Source organism: Suricata suricatta, chromosome 2 (assembly GCF_006229205.1).
Source record: "Suricata suricatta isolate VVHF042 chromosome 2, meerkat_22Aug2017_6uvM2_HiC, whole genome shotgun sequence".
NCBI classification, from domain to species: Eukaryota; Metazoa; Chordata; class Mammalia; order Carnivora; family Herpestidae; genus Suricata; species Suricata suricatta.
Genome location: NC_043701.1, coordinates 160,963,662 through 160,981,069, shown reverse-complemented (window position 1 = coordinate 160,981,069; position 17,408 = coordinate 160,963,662). Strand labels below are relative to the sequence as shown.

Sequence of the window (17,408 nt, the reverse complement as noted above, 5' to 3'; positions counted from 1 at the left end):
TATAAATTTGTGACCCTTTTTTTTTGAAGGTGAACTGAGTCCATTTACATTTAATAACTGTAATGAGTATTTATAGAATGAATAACATAACTGAATTCTTTCATACCTAGTTTTTTCTTTAACCTTAAGTTAATGTGTATAGGTATAATGAGGGATAAATACAATCTAATATGATTAGTCGACTTGATGATACACAATATGAATTAAATTGGACTCTTAATTGCTTTTTTTCCTTTCAGTGAAGACACCATTTTCCTATGTCAGCTTTCTCCCAATTCCTTAGTGAAGAACTAACTAGAACACGATAGAGTGCATTTAAAATTCAAACCAAGCAAAGACAGTCAAAGGCAATGCCTTTTAGTAAGATGAATTAAATAAACATGGGTAAGTATCTGAAAACAGAAGGTTTTCCCATGGCACAACCCTACGCCACATTCCCAGTATTTCATTCCCAGTAATTCAACTGTCTTTGCATTTGGCAGTAATGTTTACGAGTTTGCTGATGGCTAGAAAAATTTTTAAATGAACCCAAGGCCGATTAATCAAAAGTAACAACAAAGAAACTCTAGGAATGCAGGTCAAGGAAAAGACTGCAGCTGGCCAGATATACCATTTGCCTAATTTTCATTCAGGAACTTGCTACAATGAATAAAATAAGTATCTCCTCTGAGAGGGGAGGGGAGGAGAAGGAACGGGAGGGAAAGAACAGGTATTACCTATTACTATTTTGTGATACATACATTTTCTGAATGTATGATTAAAAGAAAAAAAGTCTTTAAAAAAGAATATTAATCAGTCCTATGGTTTCACAATAGAAGCCCTAATTCTGAATTCAAAACATTATTCAGTATTTGCTTAAGGATCATATTTGGATAATATGGCTCTCGACATATAAAAGTTCTATGGGAAAAACTAAGACCTCTTTTAATTTTGCTTTAACATAAAACTAAACAGAGCAATTTAAAAATTCAATAAGAGCACGGGTTATCTGCTTCAAGCAGTACTTCCAAAATTCAACCACCTAGCTTCTTTTCAGGAGAAACTGTACACCATCACAAATCTGTTCTAACTTAACTTTTGGAGAAGAAAATGGAAAATAAAACCCATAGCACAGTGGTTAAGTAAAAGATTTCCTTCTCAGCGTCAGGGAAAGAAGTGCGTTCGCCATCTTACAAGCTGCACTATTTCAGCAGATGATTCAGCTGGTCCTGTAGATCAGAAGACTGCTCAACACTAGAAATCAGAAAAGAGAAAACGGCTTATCTGGAACGAACAGTAAAGACCTCTCTGTACAGTCTGTACTTTAATGCAGAAGTGCTGCTGAAGCTACATCAAAATTTGTACTGGTCATCTAGGGTGGCAGAAGTCTAAACTATCAAACAAAAGTCTGTAAAGCCAATCAGAGTAACCGATATTGTAAGGGATGGATTTAACCCACTCAAAAAAACAAGACTGTTCAATGGCTTCAGCGCACTTAATTTACTTAATGTGTATTAACAATGCAGAAAGTTTTCTGTTCCTTAAGGGTGGCTTCTACGCATGGCCATTTTTAGAAAGCCTTTACTAGCAGTGAATTGACTTACTGCACACCTTTGAAATATACAGTCAACCCTTGAACAACATAGGGATGGATAGGTGCTGATACCCCGCACAGTCACAATCTGTGTATAACCTGATGCCCCCCACACTTCACTACTAATAGCCTATTGTTGAACCAGAAGCCTTACTGGTAACAGGAACAGTCAATTAACATCTATTTTGTATATGTATTATATACTATACTTTTATAAAAAAGTAAGCTAGAGAAATATGTTATTAAGACAATCATAAGGGTTGGGTTCCCTTCCCTTCCCTTCCCTCCCCTCCCCTCCCTTCCCCTTCCCTTCCCTTCCCTCTTTCCCCCTTTCTTTCTCCCTTTCTTTCTCTCTTTCTTCATTTATTTTTGAGAGAGAGAGACAGGCAGAGGAAAGAGAATCCCAAGCAGGTTCCATGTCATCAGCTCAGAACCTGACACAGGGCTTGAACTCACAAACCATGAGATCATGACCTGAGCCAATATCAAGGGTCAGATGCTTAACTAACTGAGCAACCTATATATACCCTTATGATTGTCTTAATAACATATTTCTCTAGCTTACTTTTTTATAAAAGTATAGTATATAATACATATACAAAATAGATGTTCCTGTTACCAGTAAGGCTTCTGGGTTGGGAAGGGAAGGGAAGGGGAGGGGAGGAGAGGGGAGGGGAGGGGAGGGAAGGGAAGCGAAGGGAAGGGAAGGAAAAAAGAAAGGAAGGAAGGCAGGCAGGAAGAAAGGAAAAGAAAAAAGAAAAGAGAAAAGAGAAGAGAAGAGAAAGAAAATCATAAGACAGGGCACCTGGGTGGCTCAGTAGGTTAAGTGTCTGACTCTTCGTTTCAGCTCAGGTCATGATCTCATAGTCATGATATCGAGCCCTGAGTCAGGCTCTGTGCTCATGTGGAGTCTGCTCAAGATTCTCTCACTCCCTCTCCCTCTGCCCATCCCCCTGCTTGCATACTTGCTCTCTGTCTCTCACACAAAATATTTTTTAAAAAAAGAAAGAAAATCATAAGGAAGAGAAAATACATTTACAATACTGTATTGTATTTATCCAAAAAATTTGTGTGTAAGTGGAACTGTGTATGTAGTTCAAACCTATATTGTTCAAGGGTCAACCGTACTGTCTTCTTTATATCCCAAATGAGCTATCCCTGAGCATATGTCAATTTAAGGGCATATGCCAACCAGAGTTTCACACTCATCCTCAGCCCAGAAGTAGAATTCTTTGCAGACTGCTTCAGTTGCCTCCCACCCAACTCCCCTACCTTTGGGGTTACTTACTTCTTCTGAATAGCTTCTTGCCTAAATCAGAAAAGGAAAAAGGAAATTAATATAAAAAATCTCAGAAAACTAGTGCAACTTATGGCTAGATACACGTAGGCAGAACAAATCTCCGGCTTCTGTCACATTCTGTATTTCTGTCCATTCTAGCCTAAGACTGTTCTTGAAGCTCTGTTCAATATCTGAGTGTAGAGTTGCTAAAAAAGATGGATTCTAAACCTAAAGGGAGGTGGTGCAAACACTATATATACGCGTGGCTCACATTCAGTTCGTATGTGCAGTCTAGTGGTCACCCGTGCGATATGTGCACACCCAAAGAATGAACATTTAGCTGTTTAAATATCAAGACTTAAACTCTTAATCATACAGTAGGCACATTAGTATATAAAATATAAAGTAAAATGAAATACAATGAAAAACTAACTATAATTTTATCCAAAATTATAACAGAGAAGGGGTTCTATATATTTCAAAATCTCCTGGATCATTTATATGTACTAGGGCTGGGTCATAAGTGAGACTCTGGGATACAGGTCAGAGTTACACTTGATTCCCTAGTGAAAGAGCAGACTCCCCAGGAGAGACCTTGGGCACAGGGAGTCAACAAATACGGATTAAGTGTCTACTGAGTGCCAGGCACTGTGCTACCGTGGTCCTGGTACAGTCCCTGCCCTTGTGGGGTTATGGTCTCTCCCTCTGAGGTGCCCTCACTTAGACACAGAGAGGCCCACCAAAAGGTAGTTCCCACCCTTGATCTTACCCCACACCCCGACTTGTGCAGTCTCAGTCATCTTTTCCAGAAGCTCATCCTTGACTAACCCCACTTTTACTCCCAACCACTGCCTTCATAGAGAAATGTGCTGAAGAACAAAGGCCACAACAGGGGGGAGCCTGGGGATAATGATTTTGTAGCCAGTAGTCACTGGAGAGGGCATACTCACTGGTACTGGAGATGTGTTGTTATTATTGCCATTTTCCTTAAACTCTGCATTAAGAAACACACAAAAAGAGAAATTGATACACTCCACTTCCCTGTAGCCACACAAATTATGTACAGAAACCCCAGTTCATACAAGGAAGTGTCTTACATCTTCTGAGTGCAAGATGGCGTCTTCCTGTAGTACCATGTTTCGAGCTGCCTGACCTAGCAGCTGGAAGACAAAAATAAAGCGGTAATCAAAGTCTCCAAACTTCCTGTCATCTTCTCTCTGCAGCTGTGAAACCACTGCCCTCCCTCCTCCCGTCCCCTCACACAATCACAAAAACTCCCAAATGTAACAGAGGATGATTTTCTATTTGTTCATGTTGAAAGTCCAAAGTCACGGTCACTATGGCAGTTCTGGCATGGATTTCGCCTCCGTTCCACCGCCAGGAGATCAGGGGCTCCGTAACTGCAGAGCTCCTGGCCTGACTTCTATGCCAAGCACCTAAAGAAGCCAGCAAAGGAAACTTTGGCTCCATGGGCCCAGTGAGAACTTAACCTTTTGGTTTCTTAAAGACAAATCTGAGATTTGGGGTGGAGTAAGGGTACAGGAACTATGGTAGGGCTAAAAAGAATGGTAGGAATACAGCTGTTAAGAAATGGAGTGAGAGACACAGAGCAAAAAAGGCCTGCGAGCAGCTCAGGGTTGAGACAGGAAAGCATCACGTGAAGGACGGCTGACAGGGCGGGCAGAGACCAGGAGAAATGTAACTATTCTTACAGTGCGCACAGCTACAAGTAAAATTACAAATCATTGTGCTGTAGGCTTGAAACTAACATAACAATGAATTTCAACTGTATTTCAATTAAAAAAGAAAGAGAGAGAAAGAGAAAGAAAGGAAGGGAAGAAAGGAAGGAACAAGAAACGAGGATACAGATTTTGAGGAGTCCCTGTAGCTGGCAGCCGGGTCCTGACAGCACAAAAGCTGGCTCTGATTTGGGTGGGCGGCCTGTGGCCACTGAGATGGGACTCGGTGAGTACTGAGAGCCAAGAGGAGGTTGACAGTAGTTTCTGGCCCACCATCCCACCCTGTTCCTGGCAGACAGTAACTCCAATCATGCAAGAAGAGCTACTACTGTGTGTCCTACACTGTCCTTGTTCCCTTGGTCCAAGTGATTCTGATGAAAAGGGGATCGATGGCCTCAAATTCACCAGAAGCACCAGCACTGCAACAGCCCCCAGATAATTTCCCCCACAGTGACTGTTATTTATTTCTTTATATTTTTAAGTTTTAAAATTAATAAACCTTTATGTGCTTCTAAAGTCAAAACAGTAAAATAATAAGACCTTTCATCCCTGTCCCTTCCCCTCTCCATTTCCTCTCCCTTATGCGTAAGTATTTTTTTAGGGACACCTGGCTGGCATAGTTGGTAGAGTGTGTGACTCCTGATCTCAGGGTTGTGAGTTCAAGTCCCATGTTGGGCATGGAGCCTACTCAAATTTTTAAAAATGTGTGTGTGTGTGTGTGTGTGTGTGTGTGTGTGTGTGTGTGTGTTTTAGTTTTGGGTTTATCTTTCCATTGTTCCTTTTTTTAAAGTGGACATATGTATATAATCTCCCCTTCTTACTTAGGATGTAACCAAGTACATACACTCTTCTATGCCCTGCTATTTTCACTTGAAAATATAGGCTGAGATACACCTGTAGCAAAATATATACTGAATCTGCACATTGCTCTTTTATGGCCACAGAGCACTACATTGTACTGACGTCCGTCCCTGTAGGCGGGGCGCCTGGGTGGCTCAGTCAGTTGAGCATCTAACTCTTGATTTTGGCTCAGGTCATGATCTCAGTAGCATGGGATCAAGTCCAGTGTCGCGCTCGACACTGAGCATGAAGCCTGCTTGAGATTCTCTCTTTCCCCCTGCCCCTCTCCCCTGCTCGTGTGCTCTAAAATGTGAATGAATGAGTGAGTGAGTGAGTGAGTGAGTGAATGAATGATGAATAAATTAATAAATGTATATCACCACAAGATTATTCAACCAGTTGTCTGGAGTAGATTTGGGGGCTATTTTCAGTCTTTGCTATTATAAGCAGTGTTACAAAAAACACCTTATATATCTTCGTGTCTTTTGCTAGAGTATCTTTGGGATAGAGGACTCACAGAATCATGACTGTGACTGCTGGATCAGAGGGTTTTAGTTTTGCTACATACTGCCAACTTCCCCTCCATTAGGGTTATACCATTTTGCATCCCCATTCACAATGTATCAGAGTGCCTGTTTCCTCCCTGTGACCACCTTTTAGTGTCAAAATCCAAAGACCTACAGAATGGAGATGGTGACTGACAACGTGATGGCAGAAAACAAGGTTCTAAGAGAATCTTCCTCATTCATTCACTCAGTCAACACACATTTATTAAGTGCTCAGATACGCCAGGAAGAGACAGAGCCCCTGTCCTCACAGGGCCCACAATGTGGTGTCACGAAGAGGACACAGGCACTACAACACCTGTGGGAACTGCTGGTAGGGAAACATCAGATGACCTGGGAGCACGGGGGGGGGGGGGGGGGGGGGGGGGGGGGGGGGGGGGGGGGGGGGGGGGGGGGGGGGGGGGGGGGGGGAAGGGGGGTCCAACCCATCATAGGGGCAGAAGTTCAGGGAGGGCTTCCTACATGAAGTGACTTCTAAGCTGAGACTTAAAGGTCCAGCATGATCGGATTTACCGTGTTTGAAGAGCTGCAAGCAGAATGGACTGGAGTGGAGACTAAAGGCAGGGAGACTGGTTAGACATAGTCTAGGCAAGCAAGGAAAGTGGCCTGAGCCACGGAAGTGGCGGTTAAAGGGGGCGAGTGGGGGGGTGATCATTTAGAAGATTGACTCAAGGAGACGGGATTTCTGGAATGCAGGAGCTGTTGCAATGCAGGGCCAAGGCCCCTTCTTTGATGACAGATGCATTCATTGGCATTTTGCATCCTTTTCTTGCATAAACTGACCACGCACGTAACACATCATAACACATCATCTAAGATGTCTGGTTTGGGCTTCTTTAAAGTGAACACTGTCTTGAGTATTTCCCCTTGGGCTTGTGCCTTGTTTTGCTCGTAAGTAACTCAACAGCGATCTCTGCTATTCATCCTCAACAAGTATTGTTGTTGAGTTGTTTTTGTTAGCTCCTCATCTTCAACAAGATTTTTCAGCTTAGTTTGCATGGCAATACAATCCCTCTTTTTTTTCATTCTAGTTAATCATTTCCCATATTATTGCATTAAATCGTGTAGTTCTGATAGTAAGCATAAATGCCTTACACAACTTTCAGATAAAATACAATGGACCCTTTACTCAGCACACAACTCAACTGGAGGAGACGTGCTGAGGGCACAGGCTGGCACGTTCCTCCCCACCTGCTGCTCCAGCCACACTGGCCTCCTTGCACACCTTGCACACATTCCCATCTCAAGGCCTTTGCATTTGCCACTTAATCTGCTTAGAATGCACTGCTTCCAGCCGGCAACGTGGCTTGCTCCCTCACTTCATTCAAGTGTCCTCAAATGTCCTCTCCTTTGAGAGCCCTTCCCTGATCACCCTATTTAAGGAAATCCCTTTCATCACTCTCTAATCCCACCTTAGGCTCTCTTCAAAATATTTACTGCCACTTGATTTTTCAGTTCATTCGTTTACCTGTCTCTTCACTAAAATGTAAGCTTCCTAAGTACAGGGCCTGTGTCCCTTATGCCTAGAATAGTTCATGGCACACAACAGACAATAAATATTTATTACATGAATGCTGTGGAAGGAGAGCTTTACACATGGAAATTGTCAGCGAATCAAACAAAACAGCTACATGGAGGCTGCTGAAAAGAGAAGCAATGCCCTATGGGCTAAGAAGGATTGAAACTAAAAATTAGGCGCCATGTCTACCATGAGACTGAGAACTTCCTTTCCCTCAGGACTGACCCCAAGGGGGTGTCCTGTGGCTCTGAGACCATTTGAGCTACATGGATATCAAATCAAAGAGCTGGAGAAGAAAGTCTAAGGAACAAAAAGGAGTACCTTTGAGAAGACAACTGCCACTAGACACCAAGAAAATCAGAAGCAGAAGGTGTTGTGTGAAAATAAACTGTAAACACTTAAAACAATGTTTCCCTAGGAGATCCAGTTCACTGAGCTCAGGATATTATCAAGAAAATGAGAAGGAAACTCATAGAATGGGAGAAAGCATACGCAAATAATATCTGATAAAGAATTATCCAGAATACATGAAGAACTCCTACACTCAACAATAAAAAATCCAATCTGGAAATGGACAATGGACTTCATAGACATTTCTCCAAAAAAGATACACAAATGGCCAATATAAGAACAAGAATGATGCTCAACATCACTAGCCTTTGGGGAAATGCAAATCAAAACCACAGGGGGATACCACTTTACACCTATCAAGATGGCTATGATAAAAAAAAAATGGGGGGGTGCCTGGGTGGCTCAGTCGGTTGAGAGTCCAACTTGGGCTCAGGTCATGATCTCATAGTTCATGAGTTCGAGCCATGCATCGGGCTCTCTCCTGTCAGCACGGAGCCTGCTTCAGATCCTATATCCCGCTCACACTCTCTATCAAACACAAAGAAACCTTTTTTAAAAAGGAAAATGATGGGGCGCCTGGGTGGCTCAGTCGGTTAAGCTTTGGCTCAGGTCATGATCTCATGGTTCGTGGGTTCCAGCCCTGCATCGGGCTCTGTGCTGACAGCTCAGAGCCTGGAGCCTGCTTTGGATTCTGTGTCTCCCTCTCTCTCTGATCCTCGCCTGCTTGCACTGTCTCTCTGTCTCTCAAAATAAATTAAAAAAAAGAAAAGAAAAGAAAAGAAAGGAAAATTAAAAAAAAAAAAAAAAGGAAAATGACACCTGTCCATGATGTGAAGTATTTGGAATGCTGGTGCATTGGTGGCAACATAAAATGGTGCACTCACAGGGCGCCTGGGTGGTTCAGTCAGTTGAGCCTCTAACTCTCGATCCCAGGTTCACGGTATAGAGCCCTACGTCAAGCTCCAACTGAGCATGGAACCTGCTTCAGATTCATTCATTTATTTGTTCATTCATTCTCTCTCTCTCTCTCTCTCTCTCTCTCTCCCCCCCTGCTTCTCTTCCCTGCTCATGCTATCTTTCTTTCTCTAAAAATAGATAGATAGATAGATAGATAGATAGATAAAAATGGTATACTGTGCTAAACACTATGGTGGTTCCTCAGAAAGTTAAACATAGAATTACCAGATGACTATGATCCAGCAATTACAGTTTTAGATATACACACTGAATAATTGGAAGCAGGGTCTCAAATAGGTATTTATATGCAAATGCCTACTGCAGCACATTTACAAACCCAGAAAGTGGAAATAACACAAATCTCCATCACCAAATGAATGGATAAACAAAATGTAGCATATACATACAATGCAATACTACTTAGTCTTAAAAAGGAATAAAGTACAGTACTGATAAATACTACAAAAAAACAAAGACAAAAAAAGAAAATCAATAAGACATTCCAAATAGTCTATAGTCTAATAAAGGAAATAACAAAAACACATAAGTAACTAGGTGAAAAGTCAATATGGTATGTGATAAGTACCATGTGAGAGATCCAATAAAAAGGTAAAAGTCAGAGAATTGAGAGATGATGAGTCAACCCTCACAGAAAGCAGGGCTGATTTCAGTTTTTTTTTTCAAATTTCCTGATGTTTATTTATTTTTTAGAGAGAAACAGAGCACAAGCAGGGGAGGGATAGAGAGAGAGGGAGACACAAACTCTGAAGCAGGCTCCAGGCTCTGAGCTGTCAGCACAGAGCCCAATGCGGGGCTTGAACCCACGAACAGTGAGATCATGACCTGAGCTGAAGTCAGATGCTTAACCAGTTGAGCCACCCAGGTGCCCCTGATTTCAGTTTAACTTAATCCGCACCACTTACTGAGCACCCACTCTAAATCTACTATAGAAGAATCTCATGTGAAAACTACACAAGGAGGAACTTTAGAAAGGAGCAAGTGACATTAGGGCAGTCAATGGTGACACCATGGCTTTTTGGTCTCACTTAACCAGCTGGGACCACATGAGAAGTGGTGCCCAAGCTTACGGGCCTAGAACCAGTCTGCCTAGGTTTGAATCCTAGTTCCCCTCCTTCCTAGCTACTCTGTAACCTTGGTCCAATTAAATTCCTCTTTGTATCCTCTCTTATTTATAAAATAATATTTATTTTATAAATATTATTAAGTATTTAATGAATTAAGCTACATAAAACAGCAATGTCCAGCACGTAGTTAAGTTTTTATGATTAATATGGATGTTCAATACATACTGGTGCTGGCAAGGCAAGAAAAAAGTAACAAATCAAATCTCCTTGCAGCTGCAGCCCACTGATACACACCTGAAACATGCAGAGTGTGACCTTGCTCAAAGAACTCGTGGCTGCCTTACTTGCTTAATGTTTTTGTTTTATTAAAGACTAAAAGTAACCTTATCTTAACAGCAGCTAGCGGCGCAAGGTCCTGAAAGCCTTGCTTTCAAATTCTTTAGAGACTTATGCTCTCCCTAACCCTCACTAACTTAAAAGTATATGAGTCATCTCCTCACAACCCCAGTGCAGCTCCTTCTGCCCATGTGTCCTGTCCCTGGGCTTTAATAAAATCACTATTTTTTTTTTTTTTTTTGCACCAAAGACAGCTCAAGAATTCTTTTCTGGCCATTTGCTCAAGCCATCAAATATATACTGGTGGCTAACTATGAACACTATCGGGCGCCTGGTGGCTCAGTCAGTTAGGCGTCCAACTTCGGCTCAGGTCATGATCTCACGGTTCCGGTTCGTGGGGTTTGAGCCCCAAGTCAGGCTCTGTGCTGACAGCTCAAAACTGGAGCCTGCTTCACTTTCTATGTTTCCCTCTCTCTGCCCCTCTCCCACTCACACTCTGTCTCTCCCTGTCTCTCTCTCTCTCAAAAATAAATATACATTAAAAAAAACCCTTATGAACACTATTTTTTAACTTATATATTTATACCTTGCTCTCCTCCAAAAAGATTCAAGGCAATTTCTACCTAATTATGAGTTTGTATACACCCCTACACACTTTTTTTTAAAAAAACAGAATGTAAAAGTCATTATAAGGAGAAGGAAGTAAACATGTCTACAACTAAAACTGATGTAAGAACTTCCATGCAACCAAGGCAAAAGTGAAACACCTCAAGCATAATTCTTATCTGATAAATGGCAACATAACAATTCCTAAAAAAGAGACAGACTTTCCTCTGCTACTGAATCCTAAAATGAGTATCATGTGTAACCTCACGCAAAACATACTCAAGATCACCAAATCAGTGACTTCAACAATAGTGTTATAGTAAATGCTTCTTCATATAGTTGTTTCTTGTAGTCACTACCAATAAAAGCTAAGGACATAAAATGAAAGATAATTCTGTAAAGACAATTCTACCGGACCCTAAACTAAAATGAATAAAGCCGCTATGAATATTCATATACAGGTCCAAAAATTTCTGGTCATATTATGCTTGTTACTGCCATTATATAACTTAATAAAACAATATAAAACTGATGAAATATGAGTTAAGAGTCAGAGTTACATTATTATGAAAACTAAGTTGAAAATAAGCAATACTTGTTGAAGATGAGCAGCTAAGGCACTGCCATTGATTTAATTATGAGCAAGACAGTGGTAAAGGTCTATAGAAGAAAGACTTTGTACTCAGATTGTTTCACAAGTGTATTCAAGATGTTCCAGCTTAAAGAAATCAAAACAGGAACTTAGATAATGCGTTATGGGTGTAGCAAAATGAGAAACATGTAATCATTTCTCTTGGATAAAACCTAGGAGTAGAATGGCTGAGCCAAAAGAACTGCTTTGTTTGTCCATTCACACTTATCAATGGACATTTGGATTGTTTCCAGTTTGGAGCTATAATGGATAGTGATACTATATACATATACAAGTCTTTGTGTTGGACATATATTTTCATTTCTCCTGGGTGATTATCTAAGAGTACAATAAATAGGTCTTTTTTTGGATACGAAGTGAACACATATAGAACATTCTGGTGTGAAAATCATCATATGACTGCATTCATAGAAGCAGCTAGAGGATGAAGGGGATATCGGGGCAAAGGAAAAAGCTAATCTAAGAGAAAAACAAAACTACGGCTAGAAAGACAAATCAGAAAAGAACAAACCCATTGACGATTCACAAAAGCGGGGAAAGAATCTGAGATGTTGAAGGCAAAACCATGCTGAATTTGAGAGCCCGAAAGGAAAAGGTCTTCACTAGAGACAGCCCCATGAAACAAATTAACAACTGGCTAGGATCACTATCGTATCCCCTGTCCTGCAGCAATCCGCTTTAGAGCAGATTCCCACCAACCCATTTCTTTCCCTCCCTACAACGATAATCCCACTCAGACTACACACCCCAGAATGCAACACGCGCCCTTCACGAATGAGCGCTACTCGTTGGCAAGCAGGTCACAGCCTACAATTCCCAGGAGGAAATGCGATCCCCTTCCCACAGCTATGGAATACTCGGGTCCTCGGAATATCGGGCCGGAAAGTCCACTCCCAGCTAACCTCAGAGCTCCGCGAGCCCTTCAACACCTGCTTAGTGAGCGCGATGACGTCCGTACCACAGGTGTTCACCTTCTCTGTGAGGAGCCCCTTCACAGACTGACCAAATCGCGCTTGCGAATCTGGCGTCCCAGTCGCCATCACTTCATCTAGCGAACACCTCCTCCCGAGCGACGGCGAGTCGTTGGGGCCAAAAGAGCTGCAAAGCGGAAGGAACGAGGCGGTGTTTCTCACACCGTGGGAAAAGGAAGGAACGCATGCGCTTAGCGGAGATTGACCTTAACTAACTTTAAATTCATTTAAGATACTCAGTTGATATCCTGAGGAAGATGAGGCCCCAGTGCACATAGAGGACTGTTTCAGTAAATCCATAGATTAGAAACAGGAGGCCTCGATTACAGTCCTACTTCTGCCTTTTAGTTGTGTGACTGCAAATTACTCAATCTTTGCCTCTTGTGTTTATCAGTAAGAAAACATTAATAATGTTCAGGTCTCCAAAAGTTTATGAGAATGAATTAAGATCATCTAGTTCAACTTTAGTAAAATTTAATGAACTAAATATCAAACTGTGCTAGGCTGAGGGTAGAGGAAAAAAAGAGATACAGTCCTTGTCTCTGAGGAGCCACCAGCTGTGTGAGGAGCAGAAGCCATGTTAACGGCTAGTAAATGAAGAAAGTGCTCAAAATCACTAGTAACTTTTTGATAATAAATTATCTCTTTGTTCTATTAAAAGCAAACTTGGCATCACCTTGAAAATGGATTAATAACTGAAATGATTTCATGTAGCTCTATTTCTTTGTTAGCTGATGCAGGAAAAATGAGAATGGTGTTATACTGCAAATTTTGTTCAAAATAACTTGTACTCAGTATCAACATTACTTTGTCCTCCAAGTGTCTAGAGTCATGTCTCTGTTGATTCTTTCATATAATTCTTGTACTTAATTTTACTGAGGTATAATTTATGTACAATAACTATGTTTTTTAAAGTGTACAACTTGCAATCCCTATTAAAATAACACCAGCATTCTTCACAGAGCTAGAACAAACAATCCTACAATTGTGTGGAACCGCAAAAGACCCCAAATCGCCAAGCAATCCTGAAAAAGAGAACCAAACCCGGAGGCATCACAATTCTGGACGTCAAGCTGTAGTACAAAGCTGTAATCATCAAGACAGCATGGTAATGGCACAAGACCAGACACATAGACCAATAGAACAGAATAGAGAAACCAGAAATGGACTCATAAATGTATGGTCAACGAATCTTTGACAAACCAGGAAAGAATATCCAATGGGAAAAAAAGACATTCTCTTCAGCAAATGGTGCTGGGAAAACTGGATCGTAACATACAGAAGAATAAACATGGACCACTTTCTTTTACCAGACACAAAAATAAACTCAAAATAGATGACAGACCTAAAATAATACAGGAAGCCATCAAAATCCTAGAGGGGAAAACAGGTATCAACTTCTTTGGCCTAGGCCACAGCAACTTCTTACTTGACATGTCTCTGGAGGCAAGGGAAACAATAGCAAAAATGAACTGCTAGGACCTCATCAAAATAAAAACAGCAAAGGAAACAATCAACAAAACTAAAAGGCAAACAATGCAATGGGAGAAGATATTTACATATGACACATTAGACAAAAATCTATAAAGAACTTATCAAACTCAACACCCAACAAACAATCCTGTGAAGAAACGGGCAAAAGACATGAATAGACAATTTTCTAAAAAAGATATCCAGATGGCTAACAGACACATGAAAAATGCTCAACATAACTTATCATCAGGGAAATACAAATCAAAACCACAATGAGATTCTACCTACACCTGTCAGAATGTCTAAAATTAACAGTTTGGGAAACAACAGATGTTGGCCAAGATGGGGAGAAAGGAACCCTTTTGTACTGTTGGTGGGAATATATAAACTGGTATAGCCACACTGGAAAAGAGTATGGATGTTCCTCAAAAAATTAAAAATAGAGCTACCTATGATCCAGCAATTGCACTACTAGGTATTTATCCAAAGGATACAAGAGTGTTTTTTCAAAAGGCACATGCACTCCAATATTTATAGCAGCACTATTGACAAGAGCCAAAGTATGGAAAGAGTCCAAATGTCCATTGACTGGTGAATGGATAAAGAAGATGTGGTGTGTGTGTTTGTATATATATATATATATATATATATATATATGCATATGTACATACACACACACACACATATATATATACACACACACAATAGCATATAATCCATTGATCAAAAAGAAAGAAATCTTGTCATTTGCAACAACATGGATGGAATTATAGTGTATTATGCTAAGTGAAATAAATCAGAGAAAGACGAATATATGGCATATGTGAAATCATATATCATGACTTCAGCCATATGTGAAATTTAAGAAACAAAACAGATGAACATTAGGGAAGAGAAGCAAAAGTAATATAAAAATAGAGACTCTTAAATACAGAGAACAATATAATATAAAATAATATAAAAACCATAAGAGACTCTTAAGTACAGAGAACAAACTGAGGTTTGCCAGCAGGGTGTTGGGTGGGGATGGGCTAAATAGGTGATGGACACTAAGGAGCGGGATGACCACTGGGTGTTCTATGTTAAGTAATGAACCACTAAATTCTACTCCTGAAAACATTACACTATATGTTAACTAGGATTTAAATTTTTAAAAGAATAATAAAAATTCTAAAACATAATTAAAATGGTAAAAAAAAAAAAAAGAAACTTATTTTTTTTAGTGTTTAATTTATTTTTGAGAAAGCGAGAGAGAGCGTGAGCAGGGGAGGGTCAAAGAGAGAGGGAAACACAGAATCCAAAGACAGGCTCCAGGCTCTGAGCTAGCTGTCAACAAAGAGCCCAATGCGGGGCTCAAACCCACAAACCATGAGATCATGACCTGAGCCAAAGTCAGATGCTTAACCAACTGAGCCACCCAGGTACCCCAAAAAAAGAAATTTCTGACTTGGTAATTAAAAGCCCTCAAGGTAAATATGGTAATAAAATCCTTTCTGTGGCTGAAAAAAAATAAAATGTACAACTTGCAGGCACCTGGGTACCTCATTCGGCATAGGTGTGCTATCAGCACAGAACCTGCTTCAGATTCTCTGTCTCCCTTTCTCTCTGCCCCTTCTCTGCTTACACACACACTCCCTCTCTCTCTCTCTCTCTCTCTCTCTCTCTCTCTCTCTCTCTCAAAAATAACTATTTGAAACAATAAAAAAATAAACTGTACAGTGTGATTAGTGTGACAGATGTACACACCTGTGAACCACCACCACATTCAAGATACAGAATATTTTTGTCACCCCCAAAGTTTCCAAATCCCTCTTTGCAGTCCATCTATCCCTCACTCTAGGCAACAACTGATCTGCTTTCTAGCACTGTAAACTAATTTGCGTTTCTAGAATGTCATATAATTGGAATAATACAGAAAGTATTCTTTTTGTTTGGCTTCTTTAAGCATAATGATTTTGAGAATCATCCACATTGCAGTGCATATCATTAGTCTGTTCCTTTTTATTGCTGAGAAATATCCATTGTTTGAATATATCTCATTTTGTTTATCCATTCACCTGCCAATGTACATTTGGGTTGTTTCTATTTGGGGGCTATTATAAATAAAGCTGCTATGGCATTCATATACAAGTCCTTATGTAGGTTGTTTCATTCATCTTGGAAAATATCTAGGAGTAGAATGGCTTCACATATGATAAGTGTTTAACTTTTCAAGAATCGGACAAACCACTTCCCAAAGTTTTTCTTTTTCCTTCCCTTTCTCTTTCTCTTACCCTTCCCCTTTCCCTTTCTTTTTCAATCCTCCCTCCCTCCCTTCCTCCCTTTCTACCATTTTACATTCCCTGTAGCAATGTAGGAGACACCATTGCAGGAGATGCCACTGCTCCACATCTACAAATTTAGGAAAAGACTGTTGTGTAGCCATAGTAATAAATAGTCACCTATGGTAGACAGACTAGCCACTGACAGGTAGCTTCCATGGTCCCCATTGCCTGGTGTTCACCTCCTGGTGATCCCCTTCCCTTACATGTGGGCAGGACCTGCGGCTCGCTTCTAAGCAATAGAATATGCACAAGTGATGAGAGATACCTGATTGTGCATACATGATCATGTGACTGCAAAGACTGTAAGGCCCATCTTACTGAAGTCTCCTTCCCCCTTGCTGTCTGTGAAGAAGTAAATGGCCGTGTTGGAGAACTCCACATGAGAAGAAACTGCAAGCAACATCTAGTCACTGAGAAATGAACCTCAAGTTGACAACCAGGAAAAAAAAAAAAAGCACTCAAACAACCTAAAGGAACTGAATGATGCTAACAACCATACAAATGGGGAAATAGAACCTTACTCATTTGAGCCTCCAGATGAGAACCTAGCCCTGGCTCACACCTTAATTACAGCCTTGTGAGACCCTAAGTAGATGGCCCAGAAAAGTTGTACTTGGATTCCTGACCCACAGGAACTGTAAGATAACAAATGTGTATTGTTTTAAGCCACTGTTTTTGGTGATATTTTTATACAGAAATAGAAAACTATTATGCCACCAGAACTTATTTGATATCTGTTCAATCAGTTCATGACAAGTCACCTCATGAACCCCTTTTGCAAATCAAGCAATCAGGGTCACTTCTGAAAGTCTGTCATCAAGGAACCGATCTATGCCAATAATCACCCCTCAGAGTGCCAATCAATCAACAATAGTCTCACCTAAGTTACTTCTATAAAAGATAATATCAACTTTCTGATGTCCACCAATCGCTGAGGTCTGTGCTTCCCCCAAACACTCTTATGATCAGCAATCTATTCTGCTTGGAGAGACTGCCTTCTCTTCATTATTATAATAAGCAACAAATTCAGTTTTGTCTATTCCATTTATGGAGCTCTAGTTTTATCATCTTTTCTTTTGACAATTCTAGAGATTCCACCAAGATCATTTGAAGACCCACATCTGACAGCATTCTAGA

At 40.6% G+C, this 17,408-nt stretch overlaps 1 protein-coding gene across 1 annotated transcript; it reads right to left on the bottom strand.

Annotated features, from left to right (window-relative positions):
• BORCS7 (BLOC-1 related complex subunit 7) lies at positions 1-12,581 on the bottom strand. The gene is made up of 5 exons (XM_029932494.1): positions 12,406-12,581; positions 3,950-4,012; positions 3,803-3,846; positions 2,862-2,882; positions 1-1,233 (listed from the first exon to the last, which is right to left on the bottom strand). The coding sequence occupies exons 1-5, from the start codon at positions 12,541-12,543 to the stop codon at positions 1,182-1,184; spliced, it is 318 nt and encodes a 105-aa protein (XP_029788354.1). The 5' UTR covers positions 12,544-12,581; the 3' UTR covers positions 1-1,181.
• Between the last annotated feature and the right edge of the window lie 4,827 nt (positions 12,582-17,408).